The 22347-nt window shown below is 44.5% G+C and overlaps 1 protein-coding gene across 1 annotated transcript in view; it reads right to left on the reverse strand.

Moving 5' to 3' along the window:
- LOC139423588 (glutamate receptor, ionotropic, delta 2 (Grid2) interacting protein, a) overlaps window positions 1-22347 on the reverse strand; it is a 54168-nt gene that overhangs the window by 21456 nt on the left and 10365 nt on the right. The window contains exons 5-7 of the mRNA XM_071175176.1: window positions 5408-5683; window positions 1180-1265; window positions 531-600 (exon numbers count right to left, since the gene is read on the reverse strand). Coding sequence (XP_071031277.1) covers window positions 531-600; window positions 1180-1265; window positions 5408-5683 — 432 coding nt within the window. The remainder of the gene's footprint in view (window positions 1-530; window positions 601-1179; window positions 1266-5407; window positions 5684-22347) is intronic.

Below are 22347 nucleotides of genomic sequence, written 5' to 3' on the forward strand. Positions count from 1 at the left end.
TGCCTGGAACCAAAAAGGGGATTCTCCTATGGGGACAGCCAAAGAACCTTTTTGGAACATTTTTTCTAAGAGTGTACTAAACATCCCTATACAGTAGCATGGACACCACATTCTAATGGAAACAAGTAAAACGCCCGGAACCAAAACCTTATATTGAAGTCTCTATACAACAGTATCGAAGGCTCTGGTCCCTACCACAAACTACCACTGCAGAGGAAACTACTCTGCTGTTTATCCACACTCTAAGTAATTAACAAATGAATTCAATACAACACAGCTGTCAGTTAATGTTTTTCCATTCATCTATTTAAAGGACTACACTACAACAGTGTGAGATATGAACACTGGTTTCAAAATCCAAATCCACACAAAGCATGCAGTTAGCTACATGAGGTCAAAAAAGAGCACTAGCCTGAATTAAATACAACAAGTGGAGGTTGGCTTGACAACATACAAACAAACGTAAATGAACCAGTAAATCATTTGTTTCTATATAAAACGATTAAGCCTAATTTAGAATGCTGTCTAACCGCATGTCAAGTCCATTGAGGAACAGGATGCGGTCTCCAGGTTTGAGCCCCGCCTTATCTGCTGGACTCCCTGGAGAGAGAGAGAGAGAGAGAGAGGGGAGAAAGGGAGAGAGAGAGAGAGAGAGAGAGAGAGAGAGAGAGAGAGAGACACAATATAGGCTACAGAGTCTGTGGTCTGTGCTCACAGATGGACCTCCAGAAAGCCTCAGCTCATAGCTGGTGTGAACTCTGTGGCAACACAATGTCTACACAGCAACATGACCTTTTTTTTCTTTACCTTTACTTAACTAGGCAAGTCAGTTAAGAACAAATTCTTATTTTCAATGACGGCCTAGAAACAGTGGGTTAACTGCCTGTTCAGGGGCAGAACGACAGATTTGTACCTTGTACCTTTAGGTTACTAGTCCAACGCTCTAACCACTAGGCTACTCTGCCGCCCCTACGGGCGGGACATACGGGTTGACAAAAATATGCCTTGATTTGCACCAGTTTGTGCATTTGACACTTGCCCACATGATGTGTGTGTGTGTATCCATGTGTCTGTGCACATGCGCGCGTACGCACGCACGCACGCACGCAGACACACACACACACACACACACACACACACAGACACACACACACACACACACTGCTCTAAGCAACCTACCTGGGATGACTGAGTCGATCCAGACAGGTGCATGGCCCCTGAGGGTGAATCCAAAACTTAGGTTCCCTTTGCAGACTCTCACCGTCCTGCAGTACAGATAGAAACACAACACACATTAATTGATATGGCCTTGGTAAGATGTCTCACTCACCCTAACCCTTGGTAAGATGTCTCACTCACCCTAACCCTTGGTAAGATGTCTCACTCACCCTAACCCTTGGTAAGATGTCTCACTCACCCTAACCCTTGGTAAGATGTCTCACGCACCCTTAATCCTTGATAAGATGTTTCACTCACCCTAACCCTTGGTAAGATGTCTCACTCGCCCTAACCCTTGGTAAGATGTCTCACGCACCCTTAACCCTTGGTAAGATGTCTCACTCACCCTAACCCTTGGTAAGATGTCTCACTCGCCCTAACCCTTGGTAAGATGTCTCACGCACCCTTAACCCTTGGTAAGATGTCTCACTCACCCTAACCCTTGGTAAGATGTCTCACTCACCCTAACCCTTGGTAAGATGTCTCACGCACCCTTAACCCTTGGTAAGATGTCTCACTCACCCTAACCCTTGGTAAGATGTCTCACGCACCCTTAACCCTTGGTAAGATGTCTCACTCACCCTAACCCTTGGTAAGATGTCTCACTCACCCTAAACCTTGGTAAGATGTCTCACTCACCCTAACCCTTGGTAAAGTGGTTCACTAACCCTAACCCTTGGTAAGATGTCTCACGCACCCTTAACCCTTGGTAAGATGTCTCACTCACCCTAACCCTTGGTAAGATGTCTCACTCACCCTAACCCTTGGTAAGATGTCTCACTCACCCTAACCCTTGGTAAGATGTCTCACTCACCCTAACCCTTGGTAAGATGTCTCACTCACCCTAACCCTTGGTAAGATGTCTCACTCACCCTAACCCTTGGTAAGATGTCTCACTCACCCTAACCCTTGGTAAAGTGGTTCACTCACCCTAACCCTTGATAAGATGTCTCACGCACCCTTAACCCTTGGTAAGATGTCTCACGCACCCTTAACCCTTGGTAAAGTGGTTCACTAACCCTAACCCTTGGTAAAGTGGTTCACTAACCCTAACCCTTGGTAAGATGTCTCACTCACCCTAACCCTTGATAAGATGTCTCACTCACCCTAACCCTTGGTAAAGTGGTTCACTAATCCTAACCCTTGGTAAAGTGGTTCACTAACCCTAACCCTTGGTAAAGGGGTTCATTAACCCTAACCCTTGATAAGGTGGTTCACTAACCCTAGGTGAAGTGGGTCACTAACCCTAAACCTTGGTAAAGTGTTCACTAACCCTAACCCTTGGTAAAGTGGTTCACTAATCCTAACCGTTGGTAAAGTGGTTCACTAACCCTAACCCTTGGTAAAGGGGTTCACTAACCCTAACCCTTGATAAGGTGGTTCACTAACCCTTGGTAAGATGTCTCACTCACCCTAACCCTTGGTAAAGTGGTTTACTAACCCTAACCCTTGATAAGGTGGTTCACTAACCCCAACCCTTGGTAAAGGGATTCACTAACCCTAACCCTTGATAAGGTGGTTCACTAACCCTAGGTAAAGTGGGTCACTAACCCTAAACCTTGGTAAAGTGGTTCACTAACCCTAACCCTTGATAAAATGGTTTACTAACCCTAACCCTTGATAAGGTGGTTCACTAACCCTAGGTAAAGTGGGTCACTAACCCTAAACCTTGGTAAAGTGGTTCACTAACCCTAACCCTTGATAAAATGGTTTACTAACCCTAACCCTTGATAAGGTGGTTCACTAACCCTAACCCTTGGTAAAGTGGTTCACTAACCCTTGGTAAAGTGGTTCACTAACCCGAACCCTTGATAAGGTGGTTCACTAACCCTAACCCTTGGTAAAGTGGTTCACTAACCCTAACCCTTGGTAAAGTGGTTCACTAACCCTTCGTAAAGTGGTTCACTAACCCTAACCCTTGGTAAAGTGGTTCACTAACCCTAACCCTTGGTAAAGTGGTTCACTAACCCTTGGTAAAGTGGTTCACTAACCCGAACCCTTGATAAGGTGGTTCACTAACCCTAACCCTTGGTAAAGTGGTTCACTAACCCTAACCCTTGGTAAAGTGGTTCACTAACCCTTGGTAAAGTGGTTCACTAACCCTAACCCTTGGTAAAGTGGTTCACTAACCCTAACCCTTGGTAAAGTGGTTCACTAACCCTAACCCTTGGTAAAGTGGTTCACTAACCCTTGGTAAAGTGGTTCACTAACCCTAACCCTTGGTAAAGTGGTTCACTAACCCTAACCCTTGGTAAAGTGGTTCACTAACCCTAACCCTTGGTAAAGTGGTTCACTAACCCTAACCCTTGGTAAAGTGGTTCACTAACCCTTGGTAAAGTGGTTCACTAACCCTAACCCTTGGTAAAGTGGTTCACTAACCCTAACCCTTGGTAAAGTGATTCACTAACCCTAACCCTTGGTAAAGTGGTTCACTAACCCTAACCCTTGATAAGGTGGTTCACTAACCCTAACCCTTGGTAAAGTGGTTCACTAACCCTTGGTAAAGTGGTTCACTAACCCTTGGTAAAGTGGTTCACTAACCCTAACCCTTGGTAAAGTGGTTCACTAACCCTTGGTAAAGTGGTTCACCAACCCTTGGTAAAGTGTCTCACGCTTTTGGGAACAGACTGGTGAAATGACATGGAACAGAACATGTGAAAGTGATTGAAAAAGGACAGCTGTAGCCATGTGTCATTGTGTCCCCCAACCTGCACCCCCACCCTGCCTCAATATATGACGTGTTACCATAGAAACTCCTCTGGGTAATACTTGGGATTAGTATGTCATCTAAAAATGAGGTTGAATTGTCTCATTTAAAACCTATTAGAGTTGATGGAGGGTCTGCAGTAAACACTCTCAATTTCAGGTGTAAACAAATAAAAACATGCAGTTGGAAAGTAATAATGAGGTTACAACTACTCTACCTGCTGTACTGAAATACATATATCACTTCAGTGATTGGATTCATATAAAAGGAACATTTTCAGAGATTGTGTCCCAAATTGCAGCCTATTCCCTATTTATTGCACTACTTTTGGCCAGGGTCCATGTGGCTATAGTCAAAAGTAGTCCACTACATAGGAAATAGGGTACCATTTGGTACACATTCAGAGTCTTGTACACTAGTTACTTTATATCCACAGCCAGAGTGAACAGCCCACCCTGCATTCACTTAAACATAGACACTCCATCCCCGAGGGATAATGTTGCTTCATTACTTGTTTGGCTAAGTTTGGCCCACAGAAAAAGATGGGCATTTCGTGGAATTATTTGGATGATTTATTTATTTAGTCTGTTTGTTTCTCTCTCTAAGTATTTATAGTCTACTCTAGAGCATTAATATTCAGTGTTGTACTGTTAGAGCAGGAAGCCAGCATCAAGGCACTTTCTATTCTTAAAAGAGTGACACTACCTAGAACTTTCAGGTATTCACCCTTACGGGAAAAAGCACATCAATTTCACATGAACACGTGAAGTGTTCCAAAAACACGTTTTCATGTGATGACATGTGAGAACATGTAAAGCAACATGTGATAACACAAATCTACTCGTGAAATAATGTGTTTTTTTCTGTAAGGGCAGGTACAGTCAAAACAAGGCTTCAAATAGACAGTGATGTGTCTATTTGAACACACTCCTACACACATGCCATGCTAGTATAGAAATCCCTGTCAAAAGTGATACATTTAGCTGTAAATGTTAGCTAATTAAGTAACTGACTGGACTGGAGTGGAGAATTATCTGAAGCAGGGCTGTTTAATGGCTAGAAATGACATGCCTTGAGAATAACATTTATGTGATGTATTTCTTCAAACACATTGAATCAACATACAGTACCAGTACATAGGCTGCAACATTATAACACAGAGACTCTGTCTGGGTCATTTCTCCAGATCACTAACTGATTCCTTCTATAATACCTGATCCAACATATCAATCATCAGCCAGCGAGGGCTTATCATTATAGTCAACTAAGACTCTGTACTATCATTGGCTAAGGCGGTCAACTAAAACTCTGTACTATCATTGGCCGACTGGCCAATTAGAGCCTAATTCACACTATAGGCCAACACCAAGCCAAGGCGAGCTGTTACTGCGCTGGCCTGGTTACGCATCCACCATCGTTTCTGGAACCGTGCAATATGGTTCGGTACGGATCTGAAGTGTGAATCAGGCTAAAGACTCTTACCTGCGAAGGGCTGCAGCGTTGCCAGCGTGCCCTGCGGTGAGTGAGGTGGTCTTCCTGAGGCCACGGATGGGGGGCATCACGCCCTCCTCGGCATGCGTTCGGGGGACAGAGCTGGCCCGAGTGGACACCAGCAGTCGCTCCGGGTGGTCCTCGCTGCGGCTTCGGCGCAGGTGGTTGCGGCTGGGGTCGCTGAAGCTCCGCCCTTTGAGCCGGCCCATTAGGCTCTGGGACACAACATCATCGAAGCGCTCCCGGTGCTTTTTGGGGATGAAGATTCTGGCAAACATAAATAATAACTTGAAACACTATTCTGTTACTGGCAATGGTCAGACCCACAGTCAGAGACAGCGAGGCTGCTAGAGACTTAGAAGAACCAGTACTGTTTCAGAGGAGAGAGAGAGAGACAGCGAAGGGGAGAGAGAGAGAGAGAGAGAGAGAGAGAGAGAGAGAGAGAAGAGAGAGAGAGAAGAGCGAAGGAGAGAGAGAAGGAGAGAGAGAAGAGCGAAGGAGAGAGAGAAGGAGAGAGAGAGCGAAGGAGAGAGAGAGCGAAGGAGAGAGAGAGTGAAGGAGAGAGAGAGAGAGAGAGAGAGAGAGAGAGAGAGAGAGAGAGAGAGAGAGAGAGAGAGCGAAGGAGAGAGAGAGAGAGAGAGAGAGAGAGAGAGAGAGAGAGAGAGAGCGAAGTGAGAGGAGAGAGAGAGAGAGAGAGAGAGAGAGAGAGAAGGCGAGAGAGAGAGAAGGAGAGAGAGAGAGAGGAAGGAGAGAGAGAGAGAGAGAGAGAGAGAGAGAGAGAGGAGAGAGAGAGAGAGAGAGAGAGAGAGAGAGAGAGAGAGAGAGAGAGAGAGAGAGAGAGAAGGAGAGAGAGAGAGAGAGAGAAGGAGAGAGAGAGAGAGAGAGAGAAGGAGAGAGAGAGAGAGAGAGAGTGAAGGAGAGAGAGAGAGAGAGAGAGCGAGAGAGAAGGAGAGAGAGAGAGGGAAGGAGAGAGAGAGAGAGAAGGAGAGAGAGAGAGAGAAGGAGAGAGAGAGAGAGAGAGAGAAGGAGTGGTTCTTCCTTTTCTTTGGAATCCTGTTAGCTGTCAGTGGCTCCTCCCCCTAGGGTCCAGTCCACTCTAAAGCTAGATATTTGGGGCACCACAGACTAACAACCAGGCACCCTGTGGTGGTTCAGTAGGTGCTCCTTGGAGAACACAACAGACTATAACAGGGTGGTGAACACAGACTCAAGAGACAGACACAGAGGGTTTCAATCCAAATCCTCCAGAAGCTAGTAAACACCATCCAGTACAGCAAGCCTTGATAGAACACAGAGAGCATCCAGGTTGAGAAAAGACGGCTCAGTTGATAGTGAAAAGCTTATAAATCCCATATAATGTTCTTTACAAACACATTTAGTCCAATCAGCATAAAGGAGAAACAGTTAGACTATCAGATGAGATGAGTTCTGTACGCAGCTTGGTATCCACATAACTGATGTGAAATAATCATCAGCAGCAACTCTCTATCCATAGAATCCCCTGGGAGAGAGTTGAGCGAGGTGAGACAGCAGATAGGGGAAGAGAGGAGGTAGGTCAACAGTAGCTCTACTGAGTGATTGTCTGTTGGTGGAGATGAGGATAGTGTAGACTCTTCCCTCAGTCTCTCTCACTAGCAGCTCCAGGTGTGAACGCCCTGAAGAAGTGACAGCAGCACACAGCTACTGTACGGGAATGAGAGCAGACACAATCCCTCTGTATACCACCTCTAGAGAGAAAACTCCCCCTCTATCCTCTCTATATTGCTATTTCCCACTCCATCCCTGCTCTCTTTCTTGCTCCCTCTCTCACACACACACACACACTCTCCCTCTCTGTCTCTCTCTGTCTGTCTGTCTCTCTCCCCCTCTCTCTCTCTCCCTCTCTCTCTCTCTCTCTCTCTCTCTCTCTCTCTCTCTCTCTCTCTCTCTCTCTCTCTCTCTCTCTCTCCTCTCTCGTAAGTATTGAATTGTTTCCATCAAATTGAGCTACAATACATTTGCAGAGGAAAAACTACACATCTGTCAAACTTCAAACACAACTGTATAAAGTTCCCTCTATAGCACACATCCCACTGTTGAGAATATAGTGATTCAACCAAGCAGAGGAAAGATTTGTCTGTTTCCAAGTTACATTACAGTTTACATAATATGTCAATTATACAGTAGATGGTCTTCAAACACAGTAATGAAGACGCGATGATGCAGTACGACCAGTGTAAACCTATAGTGAGTTTGTTTTAGAAGAGAAAAACGGTTGTAGTCCAATCATTGCCAATGTGGGTGCAGGAATAAAGCACAGGAGCAGGAGCAGCATCTTTTTGGAACTGGAATAGACATTTTGGGATATGCCTTGACCACCTACACACTATCCTTAAATAATCAGCTGCCATAGTGGTTAGAGTGTCGGGCCAGTAACCGAAAGGTTGCTGGATCGAATCCCTGACAAGGTAAAAAAATCTGTCGTTCTGCCCCTGAGAAAGGCAGTTAACCCACTGTTCCCCGGGCACCGAAGATGTGGATTGTCGCAGCCCCCCGCACCTTTCTGATTCAGAGGGGTTGGGTTAATTGCGGAAGACACATTTCAGTTGAATGCATTCAGTTGTACAAGTGACTAGGTATCCCCATTTCCCATGTATTTAGAATAGCTTGTATTCAGTTTCTTGATTGCTGAGACAATAGGGTTGACACCCTCTGATATGCATTAGAGCAGGTAAATTATAGAAGGAGAAATTGGCACCTAGTGTATCACACCATTATACTAGTGGATTATAATAGTCAGATAGACAATACAGACACTATAATTACATGCTTCTCAGCCAGCCAGCAGTCATCCATCCAGACAGACAGCCAGGTAGTCCTGACCCCGCCACCTTGCCTCCTACGCACACCCTGCCATGCAGCCACCAGCCAACACCTCCCTCTTGACCTCTCCACATTGTTGTTTGTGTTGGTGTGTGTGTGTGTGTGTGTGTGTGTGTGTGTGTGTGTGTGTGTGTGTGTGTGTGTGTGTGTGTGTGTGTGTATGTGTCAAATCAAATCAAATCAAATGTATTTATATAGCCCTTCGTACATCAGCTGATATCTCAAAGTGCTGTACAGAAACCCAGCCTAAAACCTCAAACAGCGAGCAATGCAGGTGTTGAAGCACATTGGCTCAGAAAAACTCCCTAGAAAGGCCAAAACCTAGAAAGAAACGTGTCCCAGAGTGATTAACCAGCGAAGGGGCAGATGAGGGCGCTACAGCAGAATGTTATCCTTTGTGGAAAGCTCTCCAGTCACCTAAAGAGCAAAGCAATAGTGGAGCACAACAGACATTTAGCCAACATGGAATGCAGCCTGATTAGGATCATTGGAAATGTATTAACATAACAGCAGGCACTGTGACTGGGAGATGTGCGGCTGGTTGAGGACAGGTGTTTGTGTGTGTTTATATGTTTGTGTGTGTGTGTTTGTGTGCCCCAAACTGCTCCTTAAGTATCAACACATTTAGATACACAATATGTAACACAATCAACACCAAAACTGACCCTGTCATACTCCTCCAGACCTTCCACTCTGGAGAATACAGTAGGCTGGATGAGGGGTGGGATTGCTAAACATTCTTCTGTCATACTCCTCCAGACCTTCCACCCTGGAGAATACAGTAGGCTGGATGAGGGGTGGGATTGCTAAACATTCTTCTAAAAATGGGCCCTATTTGTAGTGTTCTCCATAGTCGATCAAATAAAAAGAATGGGCAGGTTGGTGGTTTTTAATTGAGGCTGTTGTAACATTTTCATATTTATCCACAGTATGGAGTCATCAGTCACTGTCCCTGGTTGCACCAGCAACACAGGTACAGACGCCTCTCTACTGCCTCCCAGAGGAACAACCTGGCACTGCAGCAGGATAACTGAAATGTGAAAAGAGGCTGAGCCCTTGACAACCTTGTACCTAGCCAGTGGGGATTCCAGTGGGGTGCCCCCACCCAGGCAGTGGCAGTGCTGGCAACACTAGCTGCAGTAACCCATGGTGAGGGGATCACACTACAACATTCAGAGATGGGTCGTGGATGGGTGTTCCAGCATGACAATGACCCAAAACACACGGCCAAGGCAACAAAGGAGTGGCTCAAGAAGAAGCACATTAAGGTCCTGGAGTGGCCTAGCCAGTCTCCAGACCTTAGTCCCATAGAAAATCTGTGGAGGGAGCTGAAGGTTTGAGTTGCCAAACGTCAGCCTCAAAAGCCTTAATGACTTGGAGAAGATCTGGAAAGAGGAGTGGTACAAAATCCCTCCTGAGATGTGTGCAAACCTGGTGGCCAACTACAAGAAACGTCTGACTTCTGTGATTGCCAACAAGGGTTTTGCCACCAAGTACTAAGTCATGTTTTGCAGAGGGGTCAAATACTTATTTCCCTCATTAAAATGCAAATCAATTTATAACATTTTTGACATGTGTTTTTCTGGATTTTTTTGTTGTTATTCTGCCTCTCACTGTTCAAATAAACCTACCATTAAAATTATAGACTAATCATTTCTTTGTCAGTGGGCAAACGTACAAAATCAGCTGGGATCAAATACTTTTTTCCCTCACTGTATACTTGGCGGAGGCTTAATCAAGCTAGTCGTCTTGACTACTTACTTATGCCATTCTCTCTGGCACCAAAAGTTTAAAAAGTGTTGATAGGGGACAGAATGCGATCGGATCATCACATAATTGGCATTCAATTACTCTTACAGAATTTCCACGTGGGTGAGGATATTGGAATTTCATCAAAGCCTACTAGATGATACATTGTTTAGAACTAGGACAGAAGAATTTACAACTGACTTTTTCAGACTTAACATAGGTACAGCAGATCCCCTTATTGTATGGGACACTTTTAAATGTGCCTTTAGAGGCCATGCAATACAGTACTCATCTATAAAACAAAAGCAATTTAGATCAAAAGAGTCCATATTAACAAAGGAAATTGAAGGACTAACAGTACAGTTAGACAGCAATAAAAACGGTACCATAGAGGCACAGAATAAGTTAGAGGAAAAACAAAAATAAATGGAGGAACTTATTCAAGAAAGATCTGGTGTAATATATTATAATAATAAAGTGAACAGGATGGAATATGGGGAAAAATGCACAAAATTCAACATAGAAATGCTTCCAAAAACAATGTATTGAAACTTGTTACAAATGATGGAGTCATGCATGATTCACCAAATGATATTTTGAAAGAGGAAGTAAAGTACTTAAAGAATATGTTTTCATTTCAGTCTCCTCCATCTCCACTAACTGAAACTAATTGTGTGGATTTTTTCCTAATAATAATGTCAAATTAACATCTCTACAGAAAGACTCATGTGAAGGCCAAATTACAGAGGAGGAACTTCTTGATGCAATTAAAGCCTTTAAGGCTGGGAAATCTCCAGGGCTGGATGGCATACCAGTGGGAGCATGCAAAACCTGTTTTTATATACACAGAGGACCATTATTAGCATGTTTTAACCACTCCTATATAAATGGTAGATTATCAGATACGCAACAAAAATGTCTGATATCATTATTACTGAAACAGGACCCAAGTGGTATATATAAAGATCCAGTCCATTTAAAAATGGGAGACCTCTTACACTTCAGTGTTGTAATGCAAAAATCCTAGCAAAAGGCTTGGCTCATAGAATTAAAAAAATATTGTCAGGTATTGTTCATCCAATCAGACTGTTTTTTTTACATGGAGATAATATAAGACAAGTACTGGAAACAATAGAATACTATGAAATATCGGGGACACCAGGCCTGGTGTTCATAGCTGATTTTGAAAATACTTTTTTATAAAGTACGACTGGAGTTTATATATAAATGCCTAGAATATTTAAATTTTGGGGAATCTCTTATAAAATGGGTTAAAGCTATGTATTGTAACCCAAGGTGTAAAATAGTAAATAATGGCTAAATCTCAGAAAGTTTTAAACTAGCTAGAGGAGTAAAACAAGGTTGTCCACTTTCGGCATATCTATTTATTATTGCCATAGAAATGTTAGCAGTTAAAATTAGATCAAACAATAATATTAAGGGATTAGAAGTCTGTGGCTTAAAAACTAAGGTGTCATTGTATGCTGATGATTCATGTTTTCCCTCCACTGCCTCATAGAGGATCTAGATACTTTTGCTATCCTCCCTGGATTAAAACCAAATGATTATTACGTATTGGATCACTAAAAAAATGCTAATTTTACATTACCGTGTAGTTTACGAATTAAATGGTCTGTCGGAGATGTGGACATACTCGATATTCAAATCCCAAAAGAAAGCAATTATCTCACTCCAAAACATTTTTATAGAAAGTTAGCAAAAATAGATAAGATCTTGCTACCATGGAAAGGAAAAGACCTGTCTATTTGTGGAAAAATCACCTTAATTAACTCTTTAGTCATATCACACTTTACCTATATGCTTATGGTTTTGCCTACACCTAGTGACCTGCTTTTTAAATCATATGAACAAAAAATATTCAATTTTATTTGGAATGGCAAGCCAGACAAAATTAAAAGGGCCTATTGGTAGGAATGTCTCATCCTGTTCAAGAATGGCCTTTCCCCCTTTATTCAGATTACACCTGCTCCCTTTTGGTTGTTGGAAAAGGAAATAATCTCCAAAATATTGCTATTTAAAAAAAACTAGCCTTACAAAATTGGTTGCAATTTCAGTTTAATACACCTGAAAAGACAGAACAAATAATACAACAAATATTGTGGTTTAACTCAAATATACTAATAGATTTTTTTTTTTTACATATTTTTCAAAGAAATGTTTAAATAAGGTATATATTTAGTGAATGATATCATAAATAGGACTAGGGGAGTTACACATGCAGCTAACACAGACATATGGAAATGTCTGCTCTACCCAAAATTACAACCAATTAATTGCAGCATTACCACAAAAATGGAAGAGGAAAGTGAACGGGAAAAAAGTAAGGAACTTGTATGTCGGCCCTGTATTAAAGAACATAAATGGTTAAAGAAAAGTGTGATAAATAAAAACATATACCAATTTCATTTAAGGACCAAAAACTGACAGCTTTGCCATATAAATATCAAAATAGTTGGGAAGAGATTTTCGATGTACCCATTCTATGGCACGTGGTTTATGAATTGATACGCAAAACAACGCCAGATTCAAAACTTTGGATTTTTCAATTTCAATTACTATTCAAAATTCTTGCAACTAATAGAATGTTATATATATGGGGCATACAATCTTCCCAGCTCTGCAGATTTTGCTGTGAGGAGGCAGAGTCATTAGATCATTTATTTTGGTATTGTACATATGTAGCTCATTTTTGGTCACAGGTCCAGGAATGGCTGAAGAATTGCAACATTTGCCTAGAACTAACAGTGCAGATAGCAATAATGGGTGATTTGAAAAGACATAGTCAATCAATCAATAACATAATAATTATTTTAGCAACATTTTTAATTTACAATCTGTAGAAGCTATGAGAATATAAAGGTTCAGCACTTTTGTGAAACATCACAGCACAGTTGAAAAATACATGGCAAAAATAAATCTAAAATGGATGATGTTAAGAGATAGATGGGATGGTTGAATGGAGCTGAAGGGTGGGACTGGATGGTGTTAAGAGATAGATGGGAGGGTTGAATGGAGCTGAAGGGTGGGACTGGATGGTGTTGAGAGATAGATGGGAGGGGCTTAATGGAGCTGAAGGGTGGGACTGGATGGTGTTGAGAGATAGATGGGATGGTTGAATGGAGCTGAAGGGTGGGACTGGATGGTGTTGAGAGATAAATGGGATGGTTGAATGGAGCTGAAGGGTGGGACTGGATGGTTTTGAGAGATAGATGGGAGGGGCTGAATGGAGCTGAAGGGTGGGACTGGATGGTGTTAAGAGATAGATGGGAGGGGTGAATGGAGCTGAAGGGTGGGACTGGATGGTGTTGAGAGATAGATGGGAGGGGTGAATGGAGCTGAAGGGTGGGACTGGATGGTGTTGAGAGATAGATGGGATGGTTGAATGGAGCTGAAGGGTGGGACTGGATGGTGTTGAGAGATAGATGGGAGGGGTTGAATGGAGCTGAAGGGTGGGACTGGATGGTGTTGAGAGATAGATGGGATGGTTGGATGGAGCTGAAGGGTGGGACTGGATGGTGTTAAGAGATAGATGGGATGGTTGAATGGAGCTGAAGGGTGGGACTGGATGGTGTTAAGAGATAGATGGGATGGTTGAATGGAGCTGAAGGGTGGGACTGGATGGTGTTGAGAGATAGATGGGATGGTTGAATGGAGCTGAAGGGTGGGACTGGATGGTGTTAAGAGATAGATGGGATGGTTGAATGGAGCTGAAGGGTGGGACTAATACCAAGATAACCAATGTAAAACATACAGGGTCTGTAAAATGTATATAGGTTCAGAAATGTTGTGAAATAGCACAGTTACAAATAAATATCAAACTGGATGGACATCAGAAATAGAGGAAGGACTAAAAACAAACAAAATATAACTATTGTGAAATAGATTGTGTCTGTAAAATGTGTATAAGATGTATAAACTGAAGGTTTATTGTTTATTAGTTTACTCCAATTATGTGGGGTTCTAGGTTTGTTTTTCTATGTTGGTGATAGTGTATGATATTAATATTGATATTTACCCCAAAATATATACAAATACAATTTTATAAAAGAGGCTGAGCACTACAGAGTTCCACATAATTTATTAGAAAGTGAAACTAAGCAAAGACAAAAACAAATAATCAATAAACTAACAACGAACCGTGACTACAGAGATACTACGTGCACTAACTCAAAACAATATCCCATAAACACAGGTGGGAAAAACAGCTATTTAAATATGATCCCCAATTAGAGACAACGATTACCAGCTACCTCTAATTGGGAATCATACACAATCACCAACATAGAAAAACAAACCTAGAACCCCACATAGAAATAATAAACTAGACTAACCCCCAGTCACACCCTGACCTACTCTACCATAGAAAATAAGGACTCTCTATGGTCAGGACGTGACACTGTGGGCCTTTCAGCTTTTATCGAGAGGTCACACAAGACAAAATGGAGGATGAGAAACTTAGAAAAACGAAATCCAATCTACACTATAGGCCCAGGGCCCACTCCCAAGCACTTTGTCCTACCTCGATCCAACATCTTGTGCACAGGGTCTGAAAACTTTGGATAGGTGAAACAAGACAGCATCAGACCTTTCTGCCCTGAACCAAAGTTAAAGGAAACTTAAACGATTCTTCCACGTTGAGTAGGGATGTAGGCCTCTGTGATGAAGGCCTCGCTATGCCCTCAATTAAAAGCAGGTCGTGTCTATCTATAACTAAAGATGGAGGAGGGGTGGATCAAGGACGCGCCACTCTCAGGGATGAATGACAACCAGAATGTGGGAAACTTATTAAGGAAGAACAATGTCAATTATCTCCTGTGAGACCCAGTTAGGAGATTATGATAAATCCGATTCACATGCCGATGTGTAGTGGGCTGTTACTGTCTACCAGGGTAGAGAGAGGAGAGCTTAGACACAGCAACTATAAATGCACAAAGTAATGGGGTGCCGTATCTTGTAATACCTTTAGCATAACACAGTGAAAAATAGGTCAATCTACGGTCAACATTATAAGGTACAGGGAGCTTTAACTATTACACATAGAAGTGTTTCAATAATTGCAAACGGAATAATATCAAACTTTAATATGGACTTCAAGCAATAGAAACACTATTGTAAGCCAAGTGCACACATTCTTAGTTGATGCTATTTTCACAAAAAGTTTTGACAACAGAGAAATCACAGAAACTCTCATGTCCAAGCTTTAGTAATAACAACATCAACAAATACTTATCATCTCAGCGCTAAACAAGCTAAGAGCACAACTAAGATGAAAGCACACAGAGCACTGTACCGAAAGTGGCGGGAGATGCTCCTATCCCTCCCCATGCCTCTTCAGAGTACCAGGAAGTAGTGAAAGAGCTCTGAACGAGATGGTAAGTAGGCGTCTCTACGTCCTTAACAAGAGTAATTAGTCTTCATGTGGTTTGAATAAAGAAAATAACTCTCCAGGAGAAACAGCGGGGAGAAAGACAGGAGAAGAGGAAGAAGGTGAGCTTGCTGCAGGGTAGGAAGCCAGCCGGCCAAAAAAGAGAGAGGTGGAGTAAGAGAAGAATAAAAAGCGTGGCTCTCTCTCTCAAAAATCTCAAAACCTCCAAAACATCCTCAGGACAGCGTCAGATGATACGCCTCTCTTTGTTTCACTCTACTCCTCTCCCTTTTCCTTGACTACTGGGCCACCCAGGGGTGGTCATGGCAACCGCTCAATTCCAAAATGCTCATGTGTGTCCAAGGTGTCACCCAAAGTGAGAATGGAAGAGACTTAGTCGTCTAGTCTCTCAGAGGACGGAGGGAGGAACGGGTGAGTAGGGAGAGAGGAGAGAAGAGTCCCTTCTGAATTACAGAGGCAGGTCAGCACAGACTGTGAGATCCACTGATGAGCAAATTACGTAATGGAATGGAGAGAGAAGGATTGAGGTCTATTAAATGAAGCAGAGAATCACACATCAATGGCAACAACAGTAGCCAACAGCACAGCGGTGGAATCCCCCCCAGAAAACCTACTCACAGGGGACTCTTTAAACACGATATAGCAACTTTACCCACACTATTAGAGATTACATGCAGCAATAAAACGTCTCTGTAACTTTCCAGTTAACGAGACATATAAACAATGCTTCAATATTTTCTGACTTTCAACTTACTATTTGCCCACATGATGTCAAATAACTACCACATAACATTGCAGGACATACTGCACTGTATGCTCTTCTCCAAAGCTGCATCGTTTGATATGTGTGACTCTTGTCACCCATATGTTTTGCAGAACATTAAAGTGTTCCAGCACTTGCTAACCCATGGGTTGTTCGTCAGTTTAAGAAGTTCTGCTGGCGACTGCGTCAGAAATGGAAGAGAGAATTTATTAAAGGAAGTAGGCTGCTTAAAAATAGAACACATCCATGGGGAGAGATGGGTAGATTGGCTGGGACAGAAGCACAAGCTGGCTGGTCAAGTTTAGAAGAAGCTGGAGAGGACAGTGACTTCACCTATGAATCCACAGGGCAAGTGCACACCAAGGCAGTGATAATCAAATAGAGAAGAGGAAAGATAATGAAAGAGAGAGAGAGACAGAGAGAGAGAGAGAGAGAGAGAGAGAGAGAGAGAGAGAGAGAGAGAGAGAGAGAGAGAGAGAGAGAGAGAGAGAGAGAATGTCTTTAGCAGGGACCCAGCACCTGTCCTCCGGGCCATAACCCTCCCAATCAGCCAAGTACTGGAAACCCCTGCCCCATGGGTACAGAAAACAAAGGACTGTGAGACACGGGCCTAATCCGAGACACATGGAAGGTAGGGTGAATACGGAGGGTACGGGGTAACACAAGACGGACAGCAGTGGAACTCAGGACTCTGATAGGAAAAGGACCAATGAAACGGGGAGACAGCTTGCGGGACTCTACCCGAAGGGGCAGATCCCGAGTGGAGAGCCACAAACTCTGTCCAATGCAGTAGCGGGAAGCTGGGGTCCGGCGACGGTCCGCTTGTCGACAATACCTGGAGTTGACCTGGAGTTGGCCTTGAGAATAGCATCTGGGCCGAGGGCACGCTCCTGCTCTTGTTCCGGGAAGAATGGAGGTTGATACCCCATGGAGCACTCAAAAGGGGAGAGTCCCTTGGCAGAACAGGGAAGGGTGTTCCGGGCATACTCCACCCAGACCAGTTGACGGCCCCAGGTAGTGGGGTTGGTTGCAACCAGGCATCTTAAGGTGGTCTCCAGGTCCTGGAGGGTGGTCTCCAGGCTCGCTCCGACTGGCCATTTGATTGGGGATGGAATCCGCAGGACAGCCTGGCTGATACCCCAATAAGTGTGCAGAATGCCTTTCAAAACTCAGATGAGAATTGAGGACCCTGGTCGGAAACCATATCCACCGGGAGACCATGGATCCAGAAGACGTAATGCACCATGAGATGGGTTGTTTCCTTGGCAGAGGGTAGTTTAGGGAGAGGGATGAGAGGGATGAAATGAGCGGCCTTAGAAAACCGATCCACCACTGTCAGAATGACGGTGTTGCCATCAGACGGGGGAAGCCCAGTGACAAAGCCCAGAGAGATATGGGACCAGGGACGATGAGGGACTGGTAGTGGCTGAAGAAGGCCAGAAGGAGCTTGCCGTGGAGTCTTGTTCTTGGCGCACACCGTGCATGCGGTGACGAAGGCAGAGACGTCAGGAACCATTGTGGGCCTCCAGAAACGTTGTCAAAGGAAGGCTAGGGTAGGGTGGGAACCAGGATGACAGGTTAGTCTGGAGGAATGAGCCCATTCCAGGACCCGGGACCGAACTGAGTTAGGGACAAACAGCCGGTTGGCCGGGCCCCCTTCAGGTCCAGGCTGGGAACGTTGTGCCTTGCGAACCAGGGTCTCAATACCCCAATCCACTGTGGCTGCTAGGCATGAGGTAGGGAGAATGGTTTCGGTGACCGAGGGTGTGGCAGAGGAACTGTATAGGTGAGAGAGAGCGGCAGGCTTCACATTTTTGGATCCTGGGCAGTAGGAAATGGTGAAGTTGAATCTGGTAAACAACAGAGCCCACCGGGTCTGCTTAAAGGTAAAGCATTTGGCTGTACGGAGATAATCCCGATTTTTATGGTCGGTCCAGACCAAGAATGGTTGTTCTGCTCCTTCCAGACAGTGCTTCCACTCTTCCAATCTTGACCACCAGGTGTTCTTGGTTGCCTACGTCGTAGTTCCTCTCTGCAGAATTGAGACGATGGGACAGGAAGGCACAGGGATGAAGCTTTTGGTCCTGTGCAGATCGCTGGGACAGGATGGCCCCCACTCCAACATCAGATGCATCCACCTCAACCACAAATTGACGCGGCGGGTCCGGGTGGATGAGGATGGGTGCTGTTGTGAACCGATGCTTCAGGTCCACAAAGGCTTTGTGCAGGAGACCATTTGAACGGTACTTTGGGAGAAGTGAGGGCCGAGAGGGGGGCCGCCAGGGTGCTGTAACCCCAAATGAAACGGCGGTAGAATCCTAGGAAATGTTGCAACTGCAACATTGAGGCCAATCCACCACTGCTTTCACTTTTCCAGGATCCATCTGGACATTACCCTCAGCAATGACATATCCCAGAAAAGTGATTGTAGAGCGGTGGAACACACACTTCTCGGCTTTCACGAACAGTTGGTTCTCCAGGAGGCGCTGAAGGACCTGCCTGACATGAAGAACAGACCGGTAAAAAACAGGATGTTGTCAAGGTATACGAACACAAAACCAAAGCCTGAAAGACCGCGGGGGCGTTGGTGAGTCCAAACGGCATTACCTGATACTCATAATGTCTGCTGGCTGTGTTGAAGGCTGTCTTCCACTCATCCCCTTCGCATATCCAAACCAGGTGGTAGGCATTCCGAAGGTCCAACTTGGAAAAAATGGTGGCCCCCTGAAGGGGTTCAAAAGCCGAGAAGAGGAGAGGTAAGGGGTAACAATTCCAAAAAACAAAATTGAAAACAAGCAACACCTGGAGGGGTTGGAGACAATAACAAGGACAGGTGAAACAGGTCAGGGTGTGACAAGCACACATTTTAGTTGTCAACTAAACAAAATCAATCATATTTTCTTGTCCCTTTTTAAGGTAAAAATACAATGTTATCTTCCATCTGTCTGGTTAACAACAACCAGTAAATCTTACGGAGTGCAGACAGAGTCACAAACACAGGAAAAGTAATGATTATATCATGACAAGACAGTGAACAAGACAATCTCTGCCCAGGTCTGTGTCTGCCCAGGTCTGTGTCTGCCCAGGTCTGTGCCTGCCCAGGTCTGTGCCTGCCCAGGTCTGTGTCTGCCCAGGTCTGTGTCTGCCCAGGTCTGTGTCGACCCAGGTCTGTGTCGGCCCAGGTCTGTGCCAGCCCAGGTCTGTGTCTGCCCAGGTCTGTGTCTGCCCATGTCTGTATCTGCCCATGTCTGTGTCTGCCCAGGTCTGTGTCTGCCCAGGTCTGTGTCTGCCCAGGTCTGTGTCTGCCCATGTCTGTGTCTGCCCATGTCTGTGTCTGCCCAGGTCTGTGTCTGCCCAGGTCTGTGTCGGCCCAGGTCTGTGTCTGCCCAGGTCTGTGTCTGCCTAGGTCTGTGTCTGCCCAGGTCTGTGTCTGCCCAGGTCTGTGTCTGCCTAGGTCTGTGTCTGCCCATGTCTGCCCAGGTCTGTGTCTGCCCAGGTCTGTGTCTGCCCAGGTCTGTGTCTGCCCAGGTCTGTGTCGGCCCAGGTCTGTGTCTGCCCAGGTCTGTGTCTGCCCAGGTCTGTGTCGGCCCAGGTCTGTGTCTGCCCAGGTCTGCGTCTGCCCAGGTCTGTGTCTGCCCAGGTCTGTGTCTGCCCAGGTCTGTGTCTGCCCAGGTCTGTGTCTGCCCAGGTCTGTGTCGGCCCAGGTCTGTGTCTGCCCAGGTCTGTGTCGGCCCAGGTCTGTGTCTGCCCAGGTCTGTGTCTGCCCAGGTCTGTGTCTGCCCAGGTCTGTGTCGGCCCAGGTCTGTGTCTGCCTAGGTCTGTGTCTGCCCAGGTCTGTGTCGGCCCAGGTCTGTGTCGGCCCAGGTCTGTGTCTGCCTAGGTCTGTGTCTGCCCATGTCTGTGTCTGCCCAGGTCTGTGTCTGCCCAGGTCTGTGTCTGCCTAGGTCTGTGTCTGCCCATTACAGACTGGGTCACAGCTCTCTGACTAACACCTAATGAATAAAGGGATTATGGGCAATGAGAGTCAGTGGCGTCATTATTCCCTAACACTTAATGTTTTTGGTCCAGCCTAAAAATGTAAAAATATGTTTGTTTCAGTCTGATATGAGTTTCCATAACCACACGTCACTATGCAGTGTACATTTTTGTAAGTTTTACTGGCAGATTGTAATTACAAAAATAAACAATACAATATACTGTGCTAGACAGTATCAGGCACTGCAAAATGTACCTAGAGTGACACGGAGCCTGCAGTGATAAGTCAAAAGATGGTTAAACAAAGAATTTGCAGGTTAGGTGAAAAAGCCACTGAAATGACTATTAAAACATTTTTTACAACTAGGACAGGAAAAGAGAGGAGGGTAGACAAGACACAGTAACATAAAAGACTAAGATACAGCAACAGAAGAGGGCAGACGACACAGAGAAAATGATGGGGAGCGGCAGAGGAGGGGTGAGCACACAGTGGACTGTATCACTTAACCTCTCTTGGGTAGGGGGCAGTATTTTCACTGCCGGATGAAAAGAATACCCAAAGTAAACTGCCTGTTACTCAGGCCCAGAAGCTAGGATATGGATATAATTGGTAGATTTGGATAGAAAACACTCTACAGTTTCTAGAACTGTTAAATTAATGTCTGTGAGTATAACAGAACTGATATGGCAGGCGAAACCCAGAGGACAAACCATCCCCCTCCCAAAAAATAATTCAGCCTACCACTATTTTCAATGGCGGTCTCTTTTATTAGAAGGCAAAGTCCTCCCTGATTGCAGTTCCTAGGGCTTCCACTAAATGTCAACAGTCTTTAGAAAGAGTTTCAGGCTGGTATTTGGAAAAATGAGCCAGAAATTGTAGTTTTCTAGGTGGCTCCTATTTTGGCTGTAGTGTTTCCAAGCGCGTGGAAGAGAGTGCGTTCTTTAGTATTTTTCTCCGCTAAAGACAATAACGATTCTCCGTCTTAAATTGTATTGTTTATTTACTTATTAGGGTACCGAAGGTTTGACTATAAACTTTGTTTGACTTGATTGGAAAAGTTTATTAGCAACGTTTGGGATTTATTTTGTATGCATTTTGATGAAGGGAAACTGGGTGGATTATTGACTGAAGCGCGCCAGCTAAACTGAGTTTTTATGGATATAGAGAAGGACATTATCGAACAAAAGGACCATTTGTGATGTAACGGGGACCTTTTGGAGTGCCAACAGAAGAAGATCATGAAAGGTAAGGCAGTTATTATATCACTATTTCTGACTTTCGTGTCGCACCTGCCTGGTTGAAATGTTTTTCATGGTTTTGTGTGCGGGGCGCTGTCCTCAGATAATCGCATGGTGTGCTTTCGCCGTAAAGCCTTTTGAAATCTGACACAGCGGCTGGATTAACAAAAAGTTAAGCTTTATTTTGATGTATTACACTTGTGATTTTATGAATGTTAAATATTTATAATTCTGTGGTTTGAATTTCGCGCTCTAAAATTTCACAGGATGTTGGCCAGGTGGTATGCTAAACATCCCACCTGCCCATAAGAAGTTGAAGCTGCTCTATGGATTCTAATTACTGCACAGCGTGCGTGCATGCATGTGTGCGTGTGAGTGAGAGAGATTGGGTACTGTGGGATTCTTTAATCAGTTTGGCTCATTGGACAGGCCAGAGTCTGTTTGAAGTTGTTGAGTGGTATGGAGGTTTTTGACAATACATCGTAGATGTATTTGGTCCAGAGAAGAGAGTAGAGAGTGTTCCAGAGTAGAGACACAGTAGATTTGTAATTGAGTACTGGCAGTGTCTGCTGTGGGAGGTGGGAATGTGCAAGTTATCTGTTGCTGGACCAAGGAAGAGTAGCTGCCTTGGCAGCAGCTAATGGGGATCCATAATAAATTAAATCTCTCAATGTTCATCTCAAAGTGCACCAAATTAATGCATTTGGCTGTTGAAATTCCTTTCTTTCTTTTGGCTGGGGGAGAACGCCTCCGGACACCCCTACTGGCTTTGGGCTAGGCCCCAAATCCTACAAAACACCCCTGATGAGGGCAGATAAGAGAGAAGTTTTTGGGAGTAAGATTCTGCTGTGACACATACAAATGAGACCCAAACTACATTATCTTCTCCCATTATCACATCTGTCACATTATGTTACATTACCTCTTACCTCCCCT

The sequence above is a fragment of the Oncorhynchus clarkii genome, chromosome 13 (assembly GCF_045791955.1).
Source record: "Oncorhynchus clarkii lewisi isolate Uvic-CL-2024 chromosome 13, UVic_Ocla_1.0, whole genome shotgun sequence".
Lineage (NCBI taxonomy): Eukaryota > Metazoa > Chordata > Actinopteri > Salmoniformes > Salmonidae > Oncorhynchus > Oncorhynchus clarkii.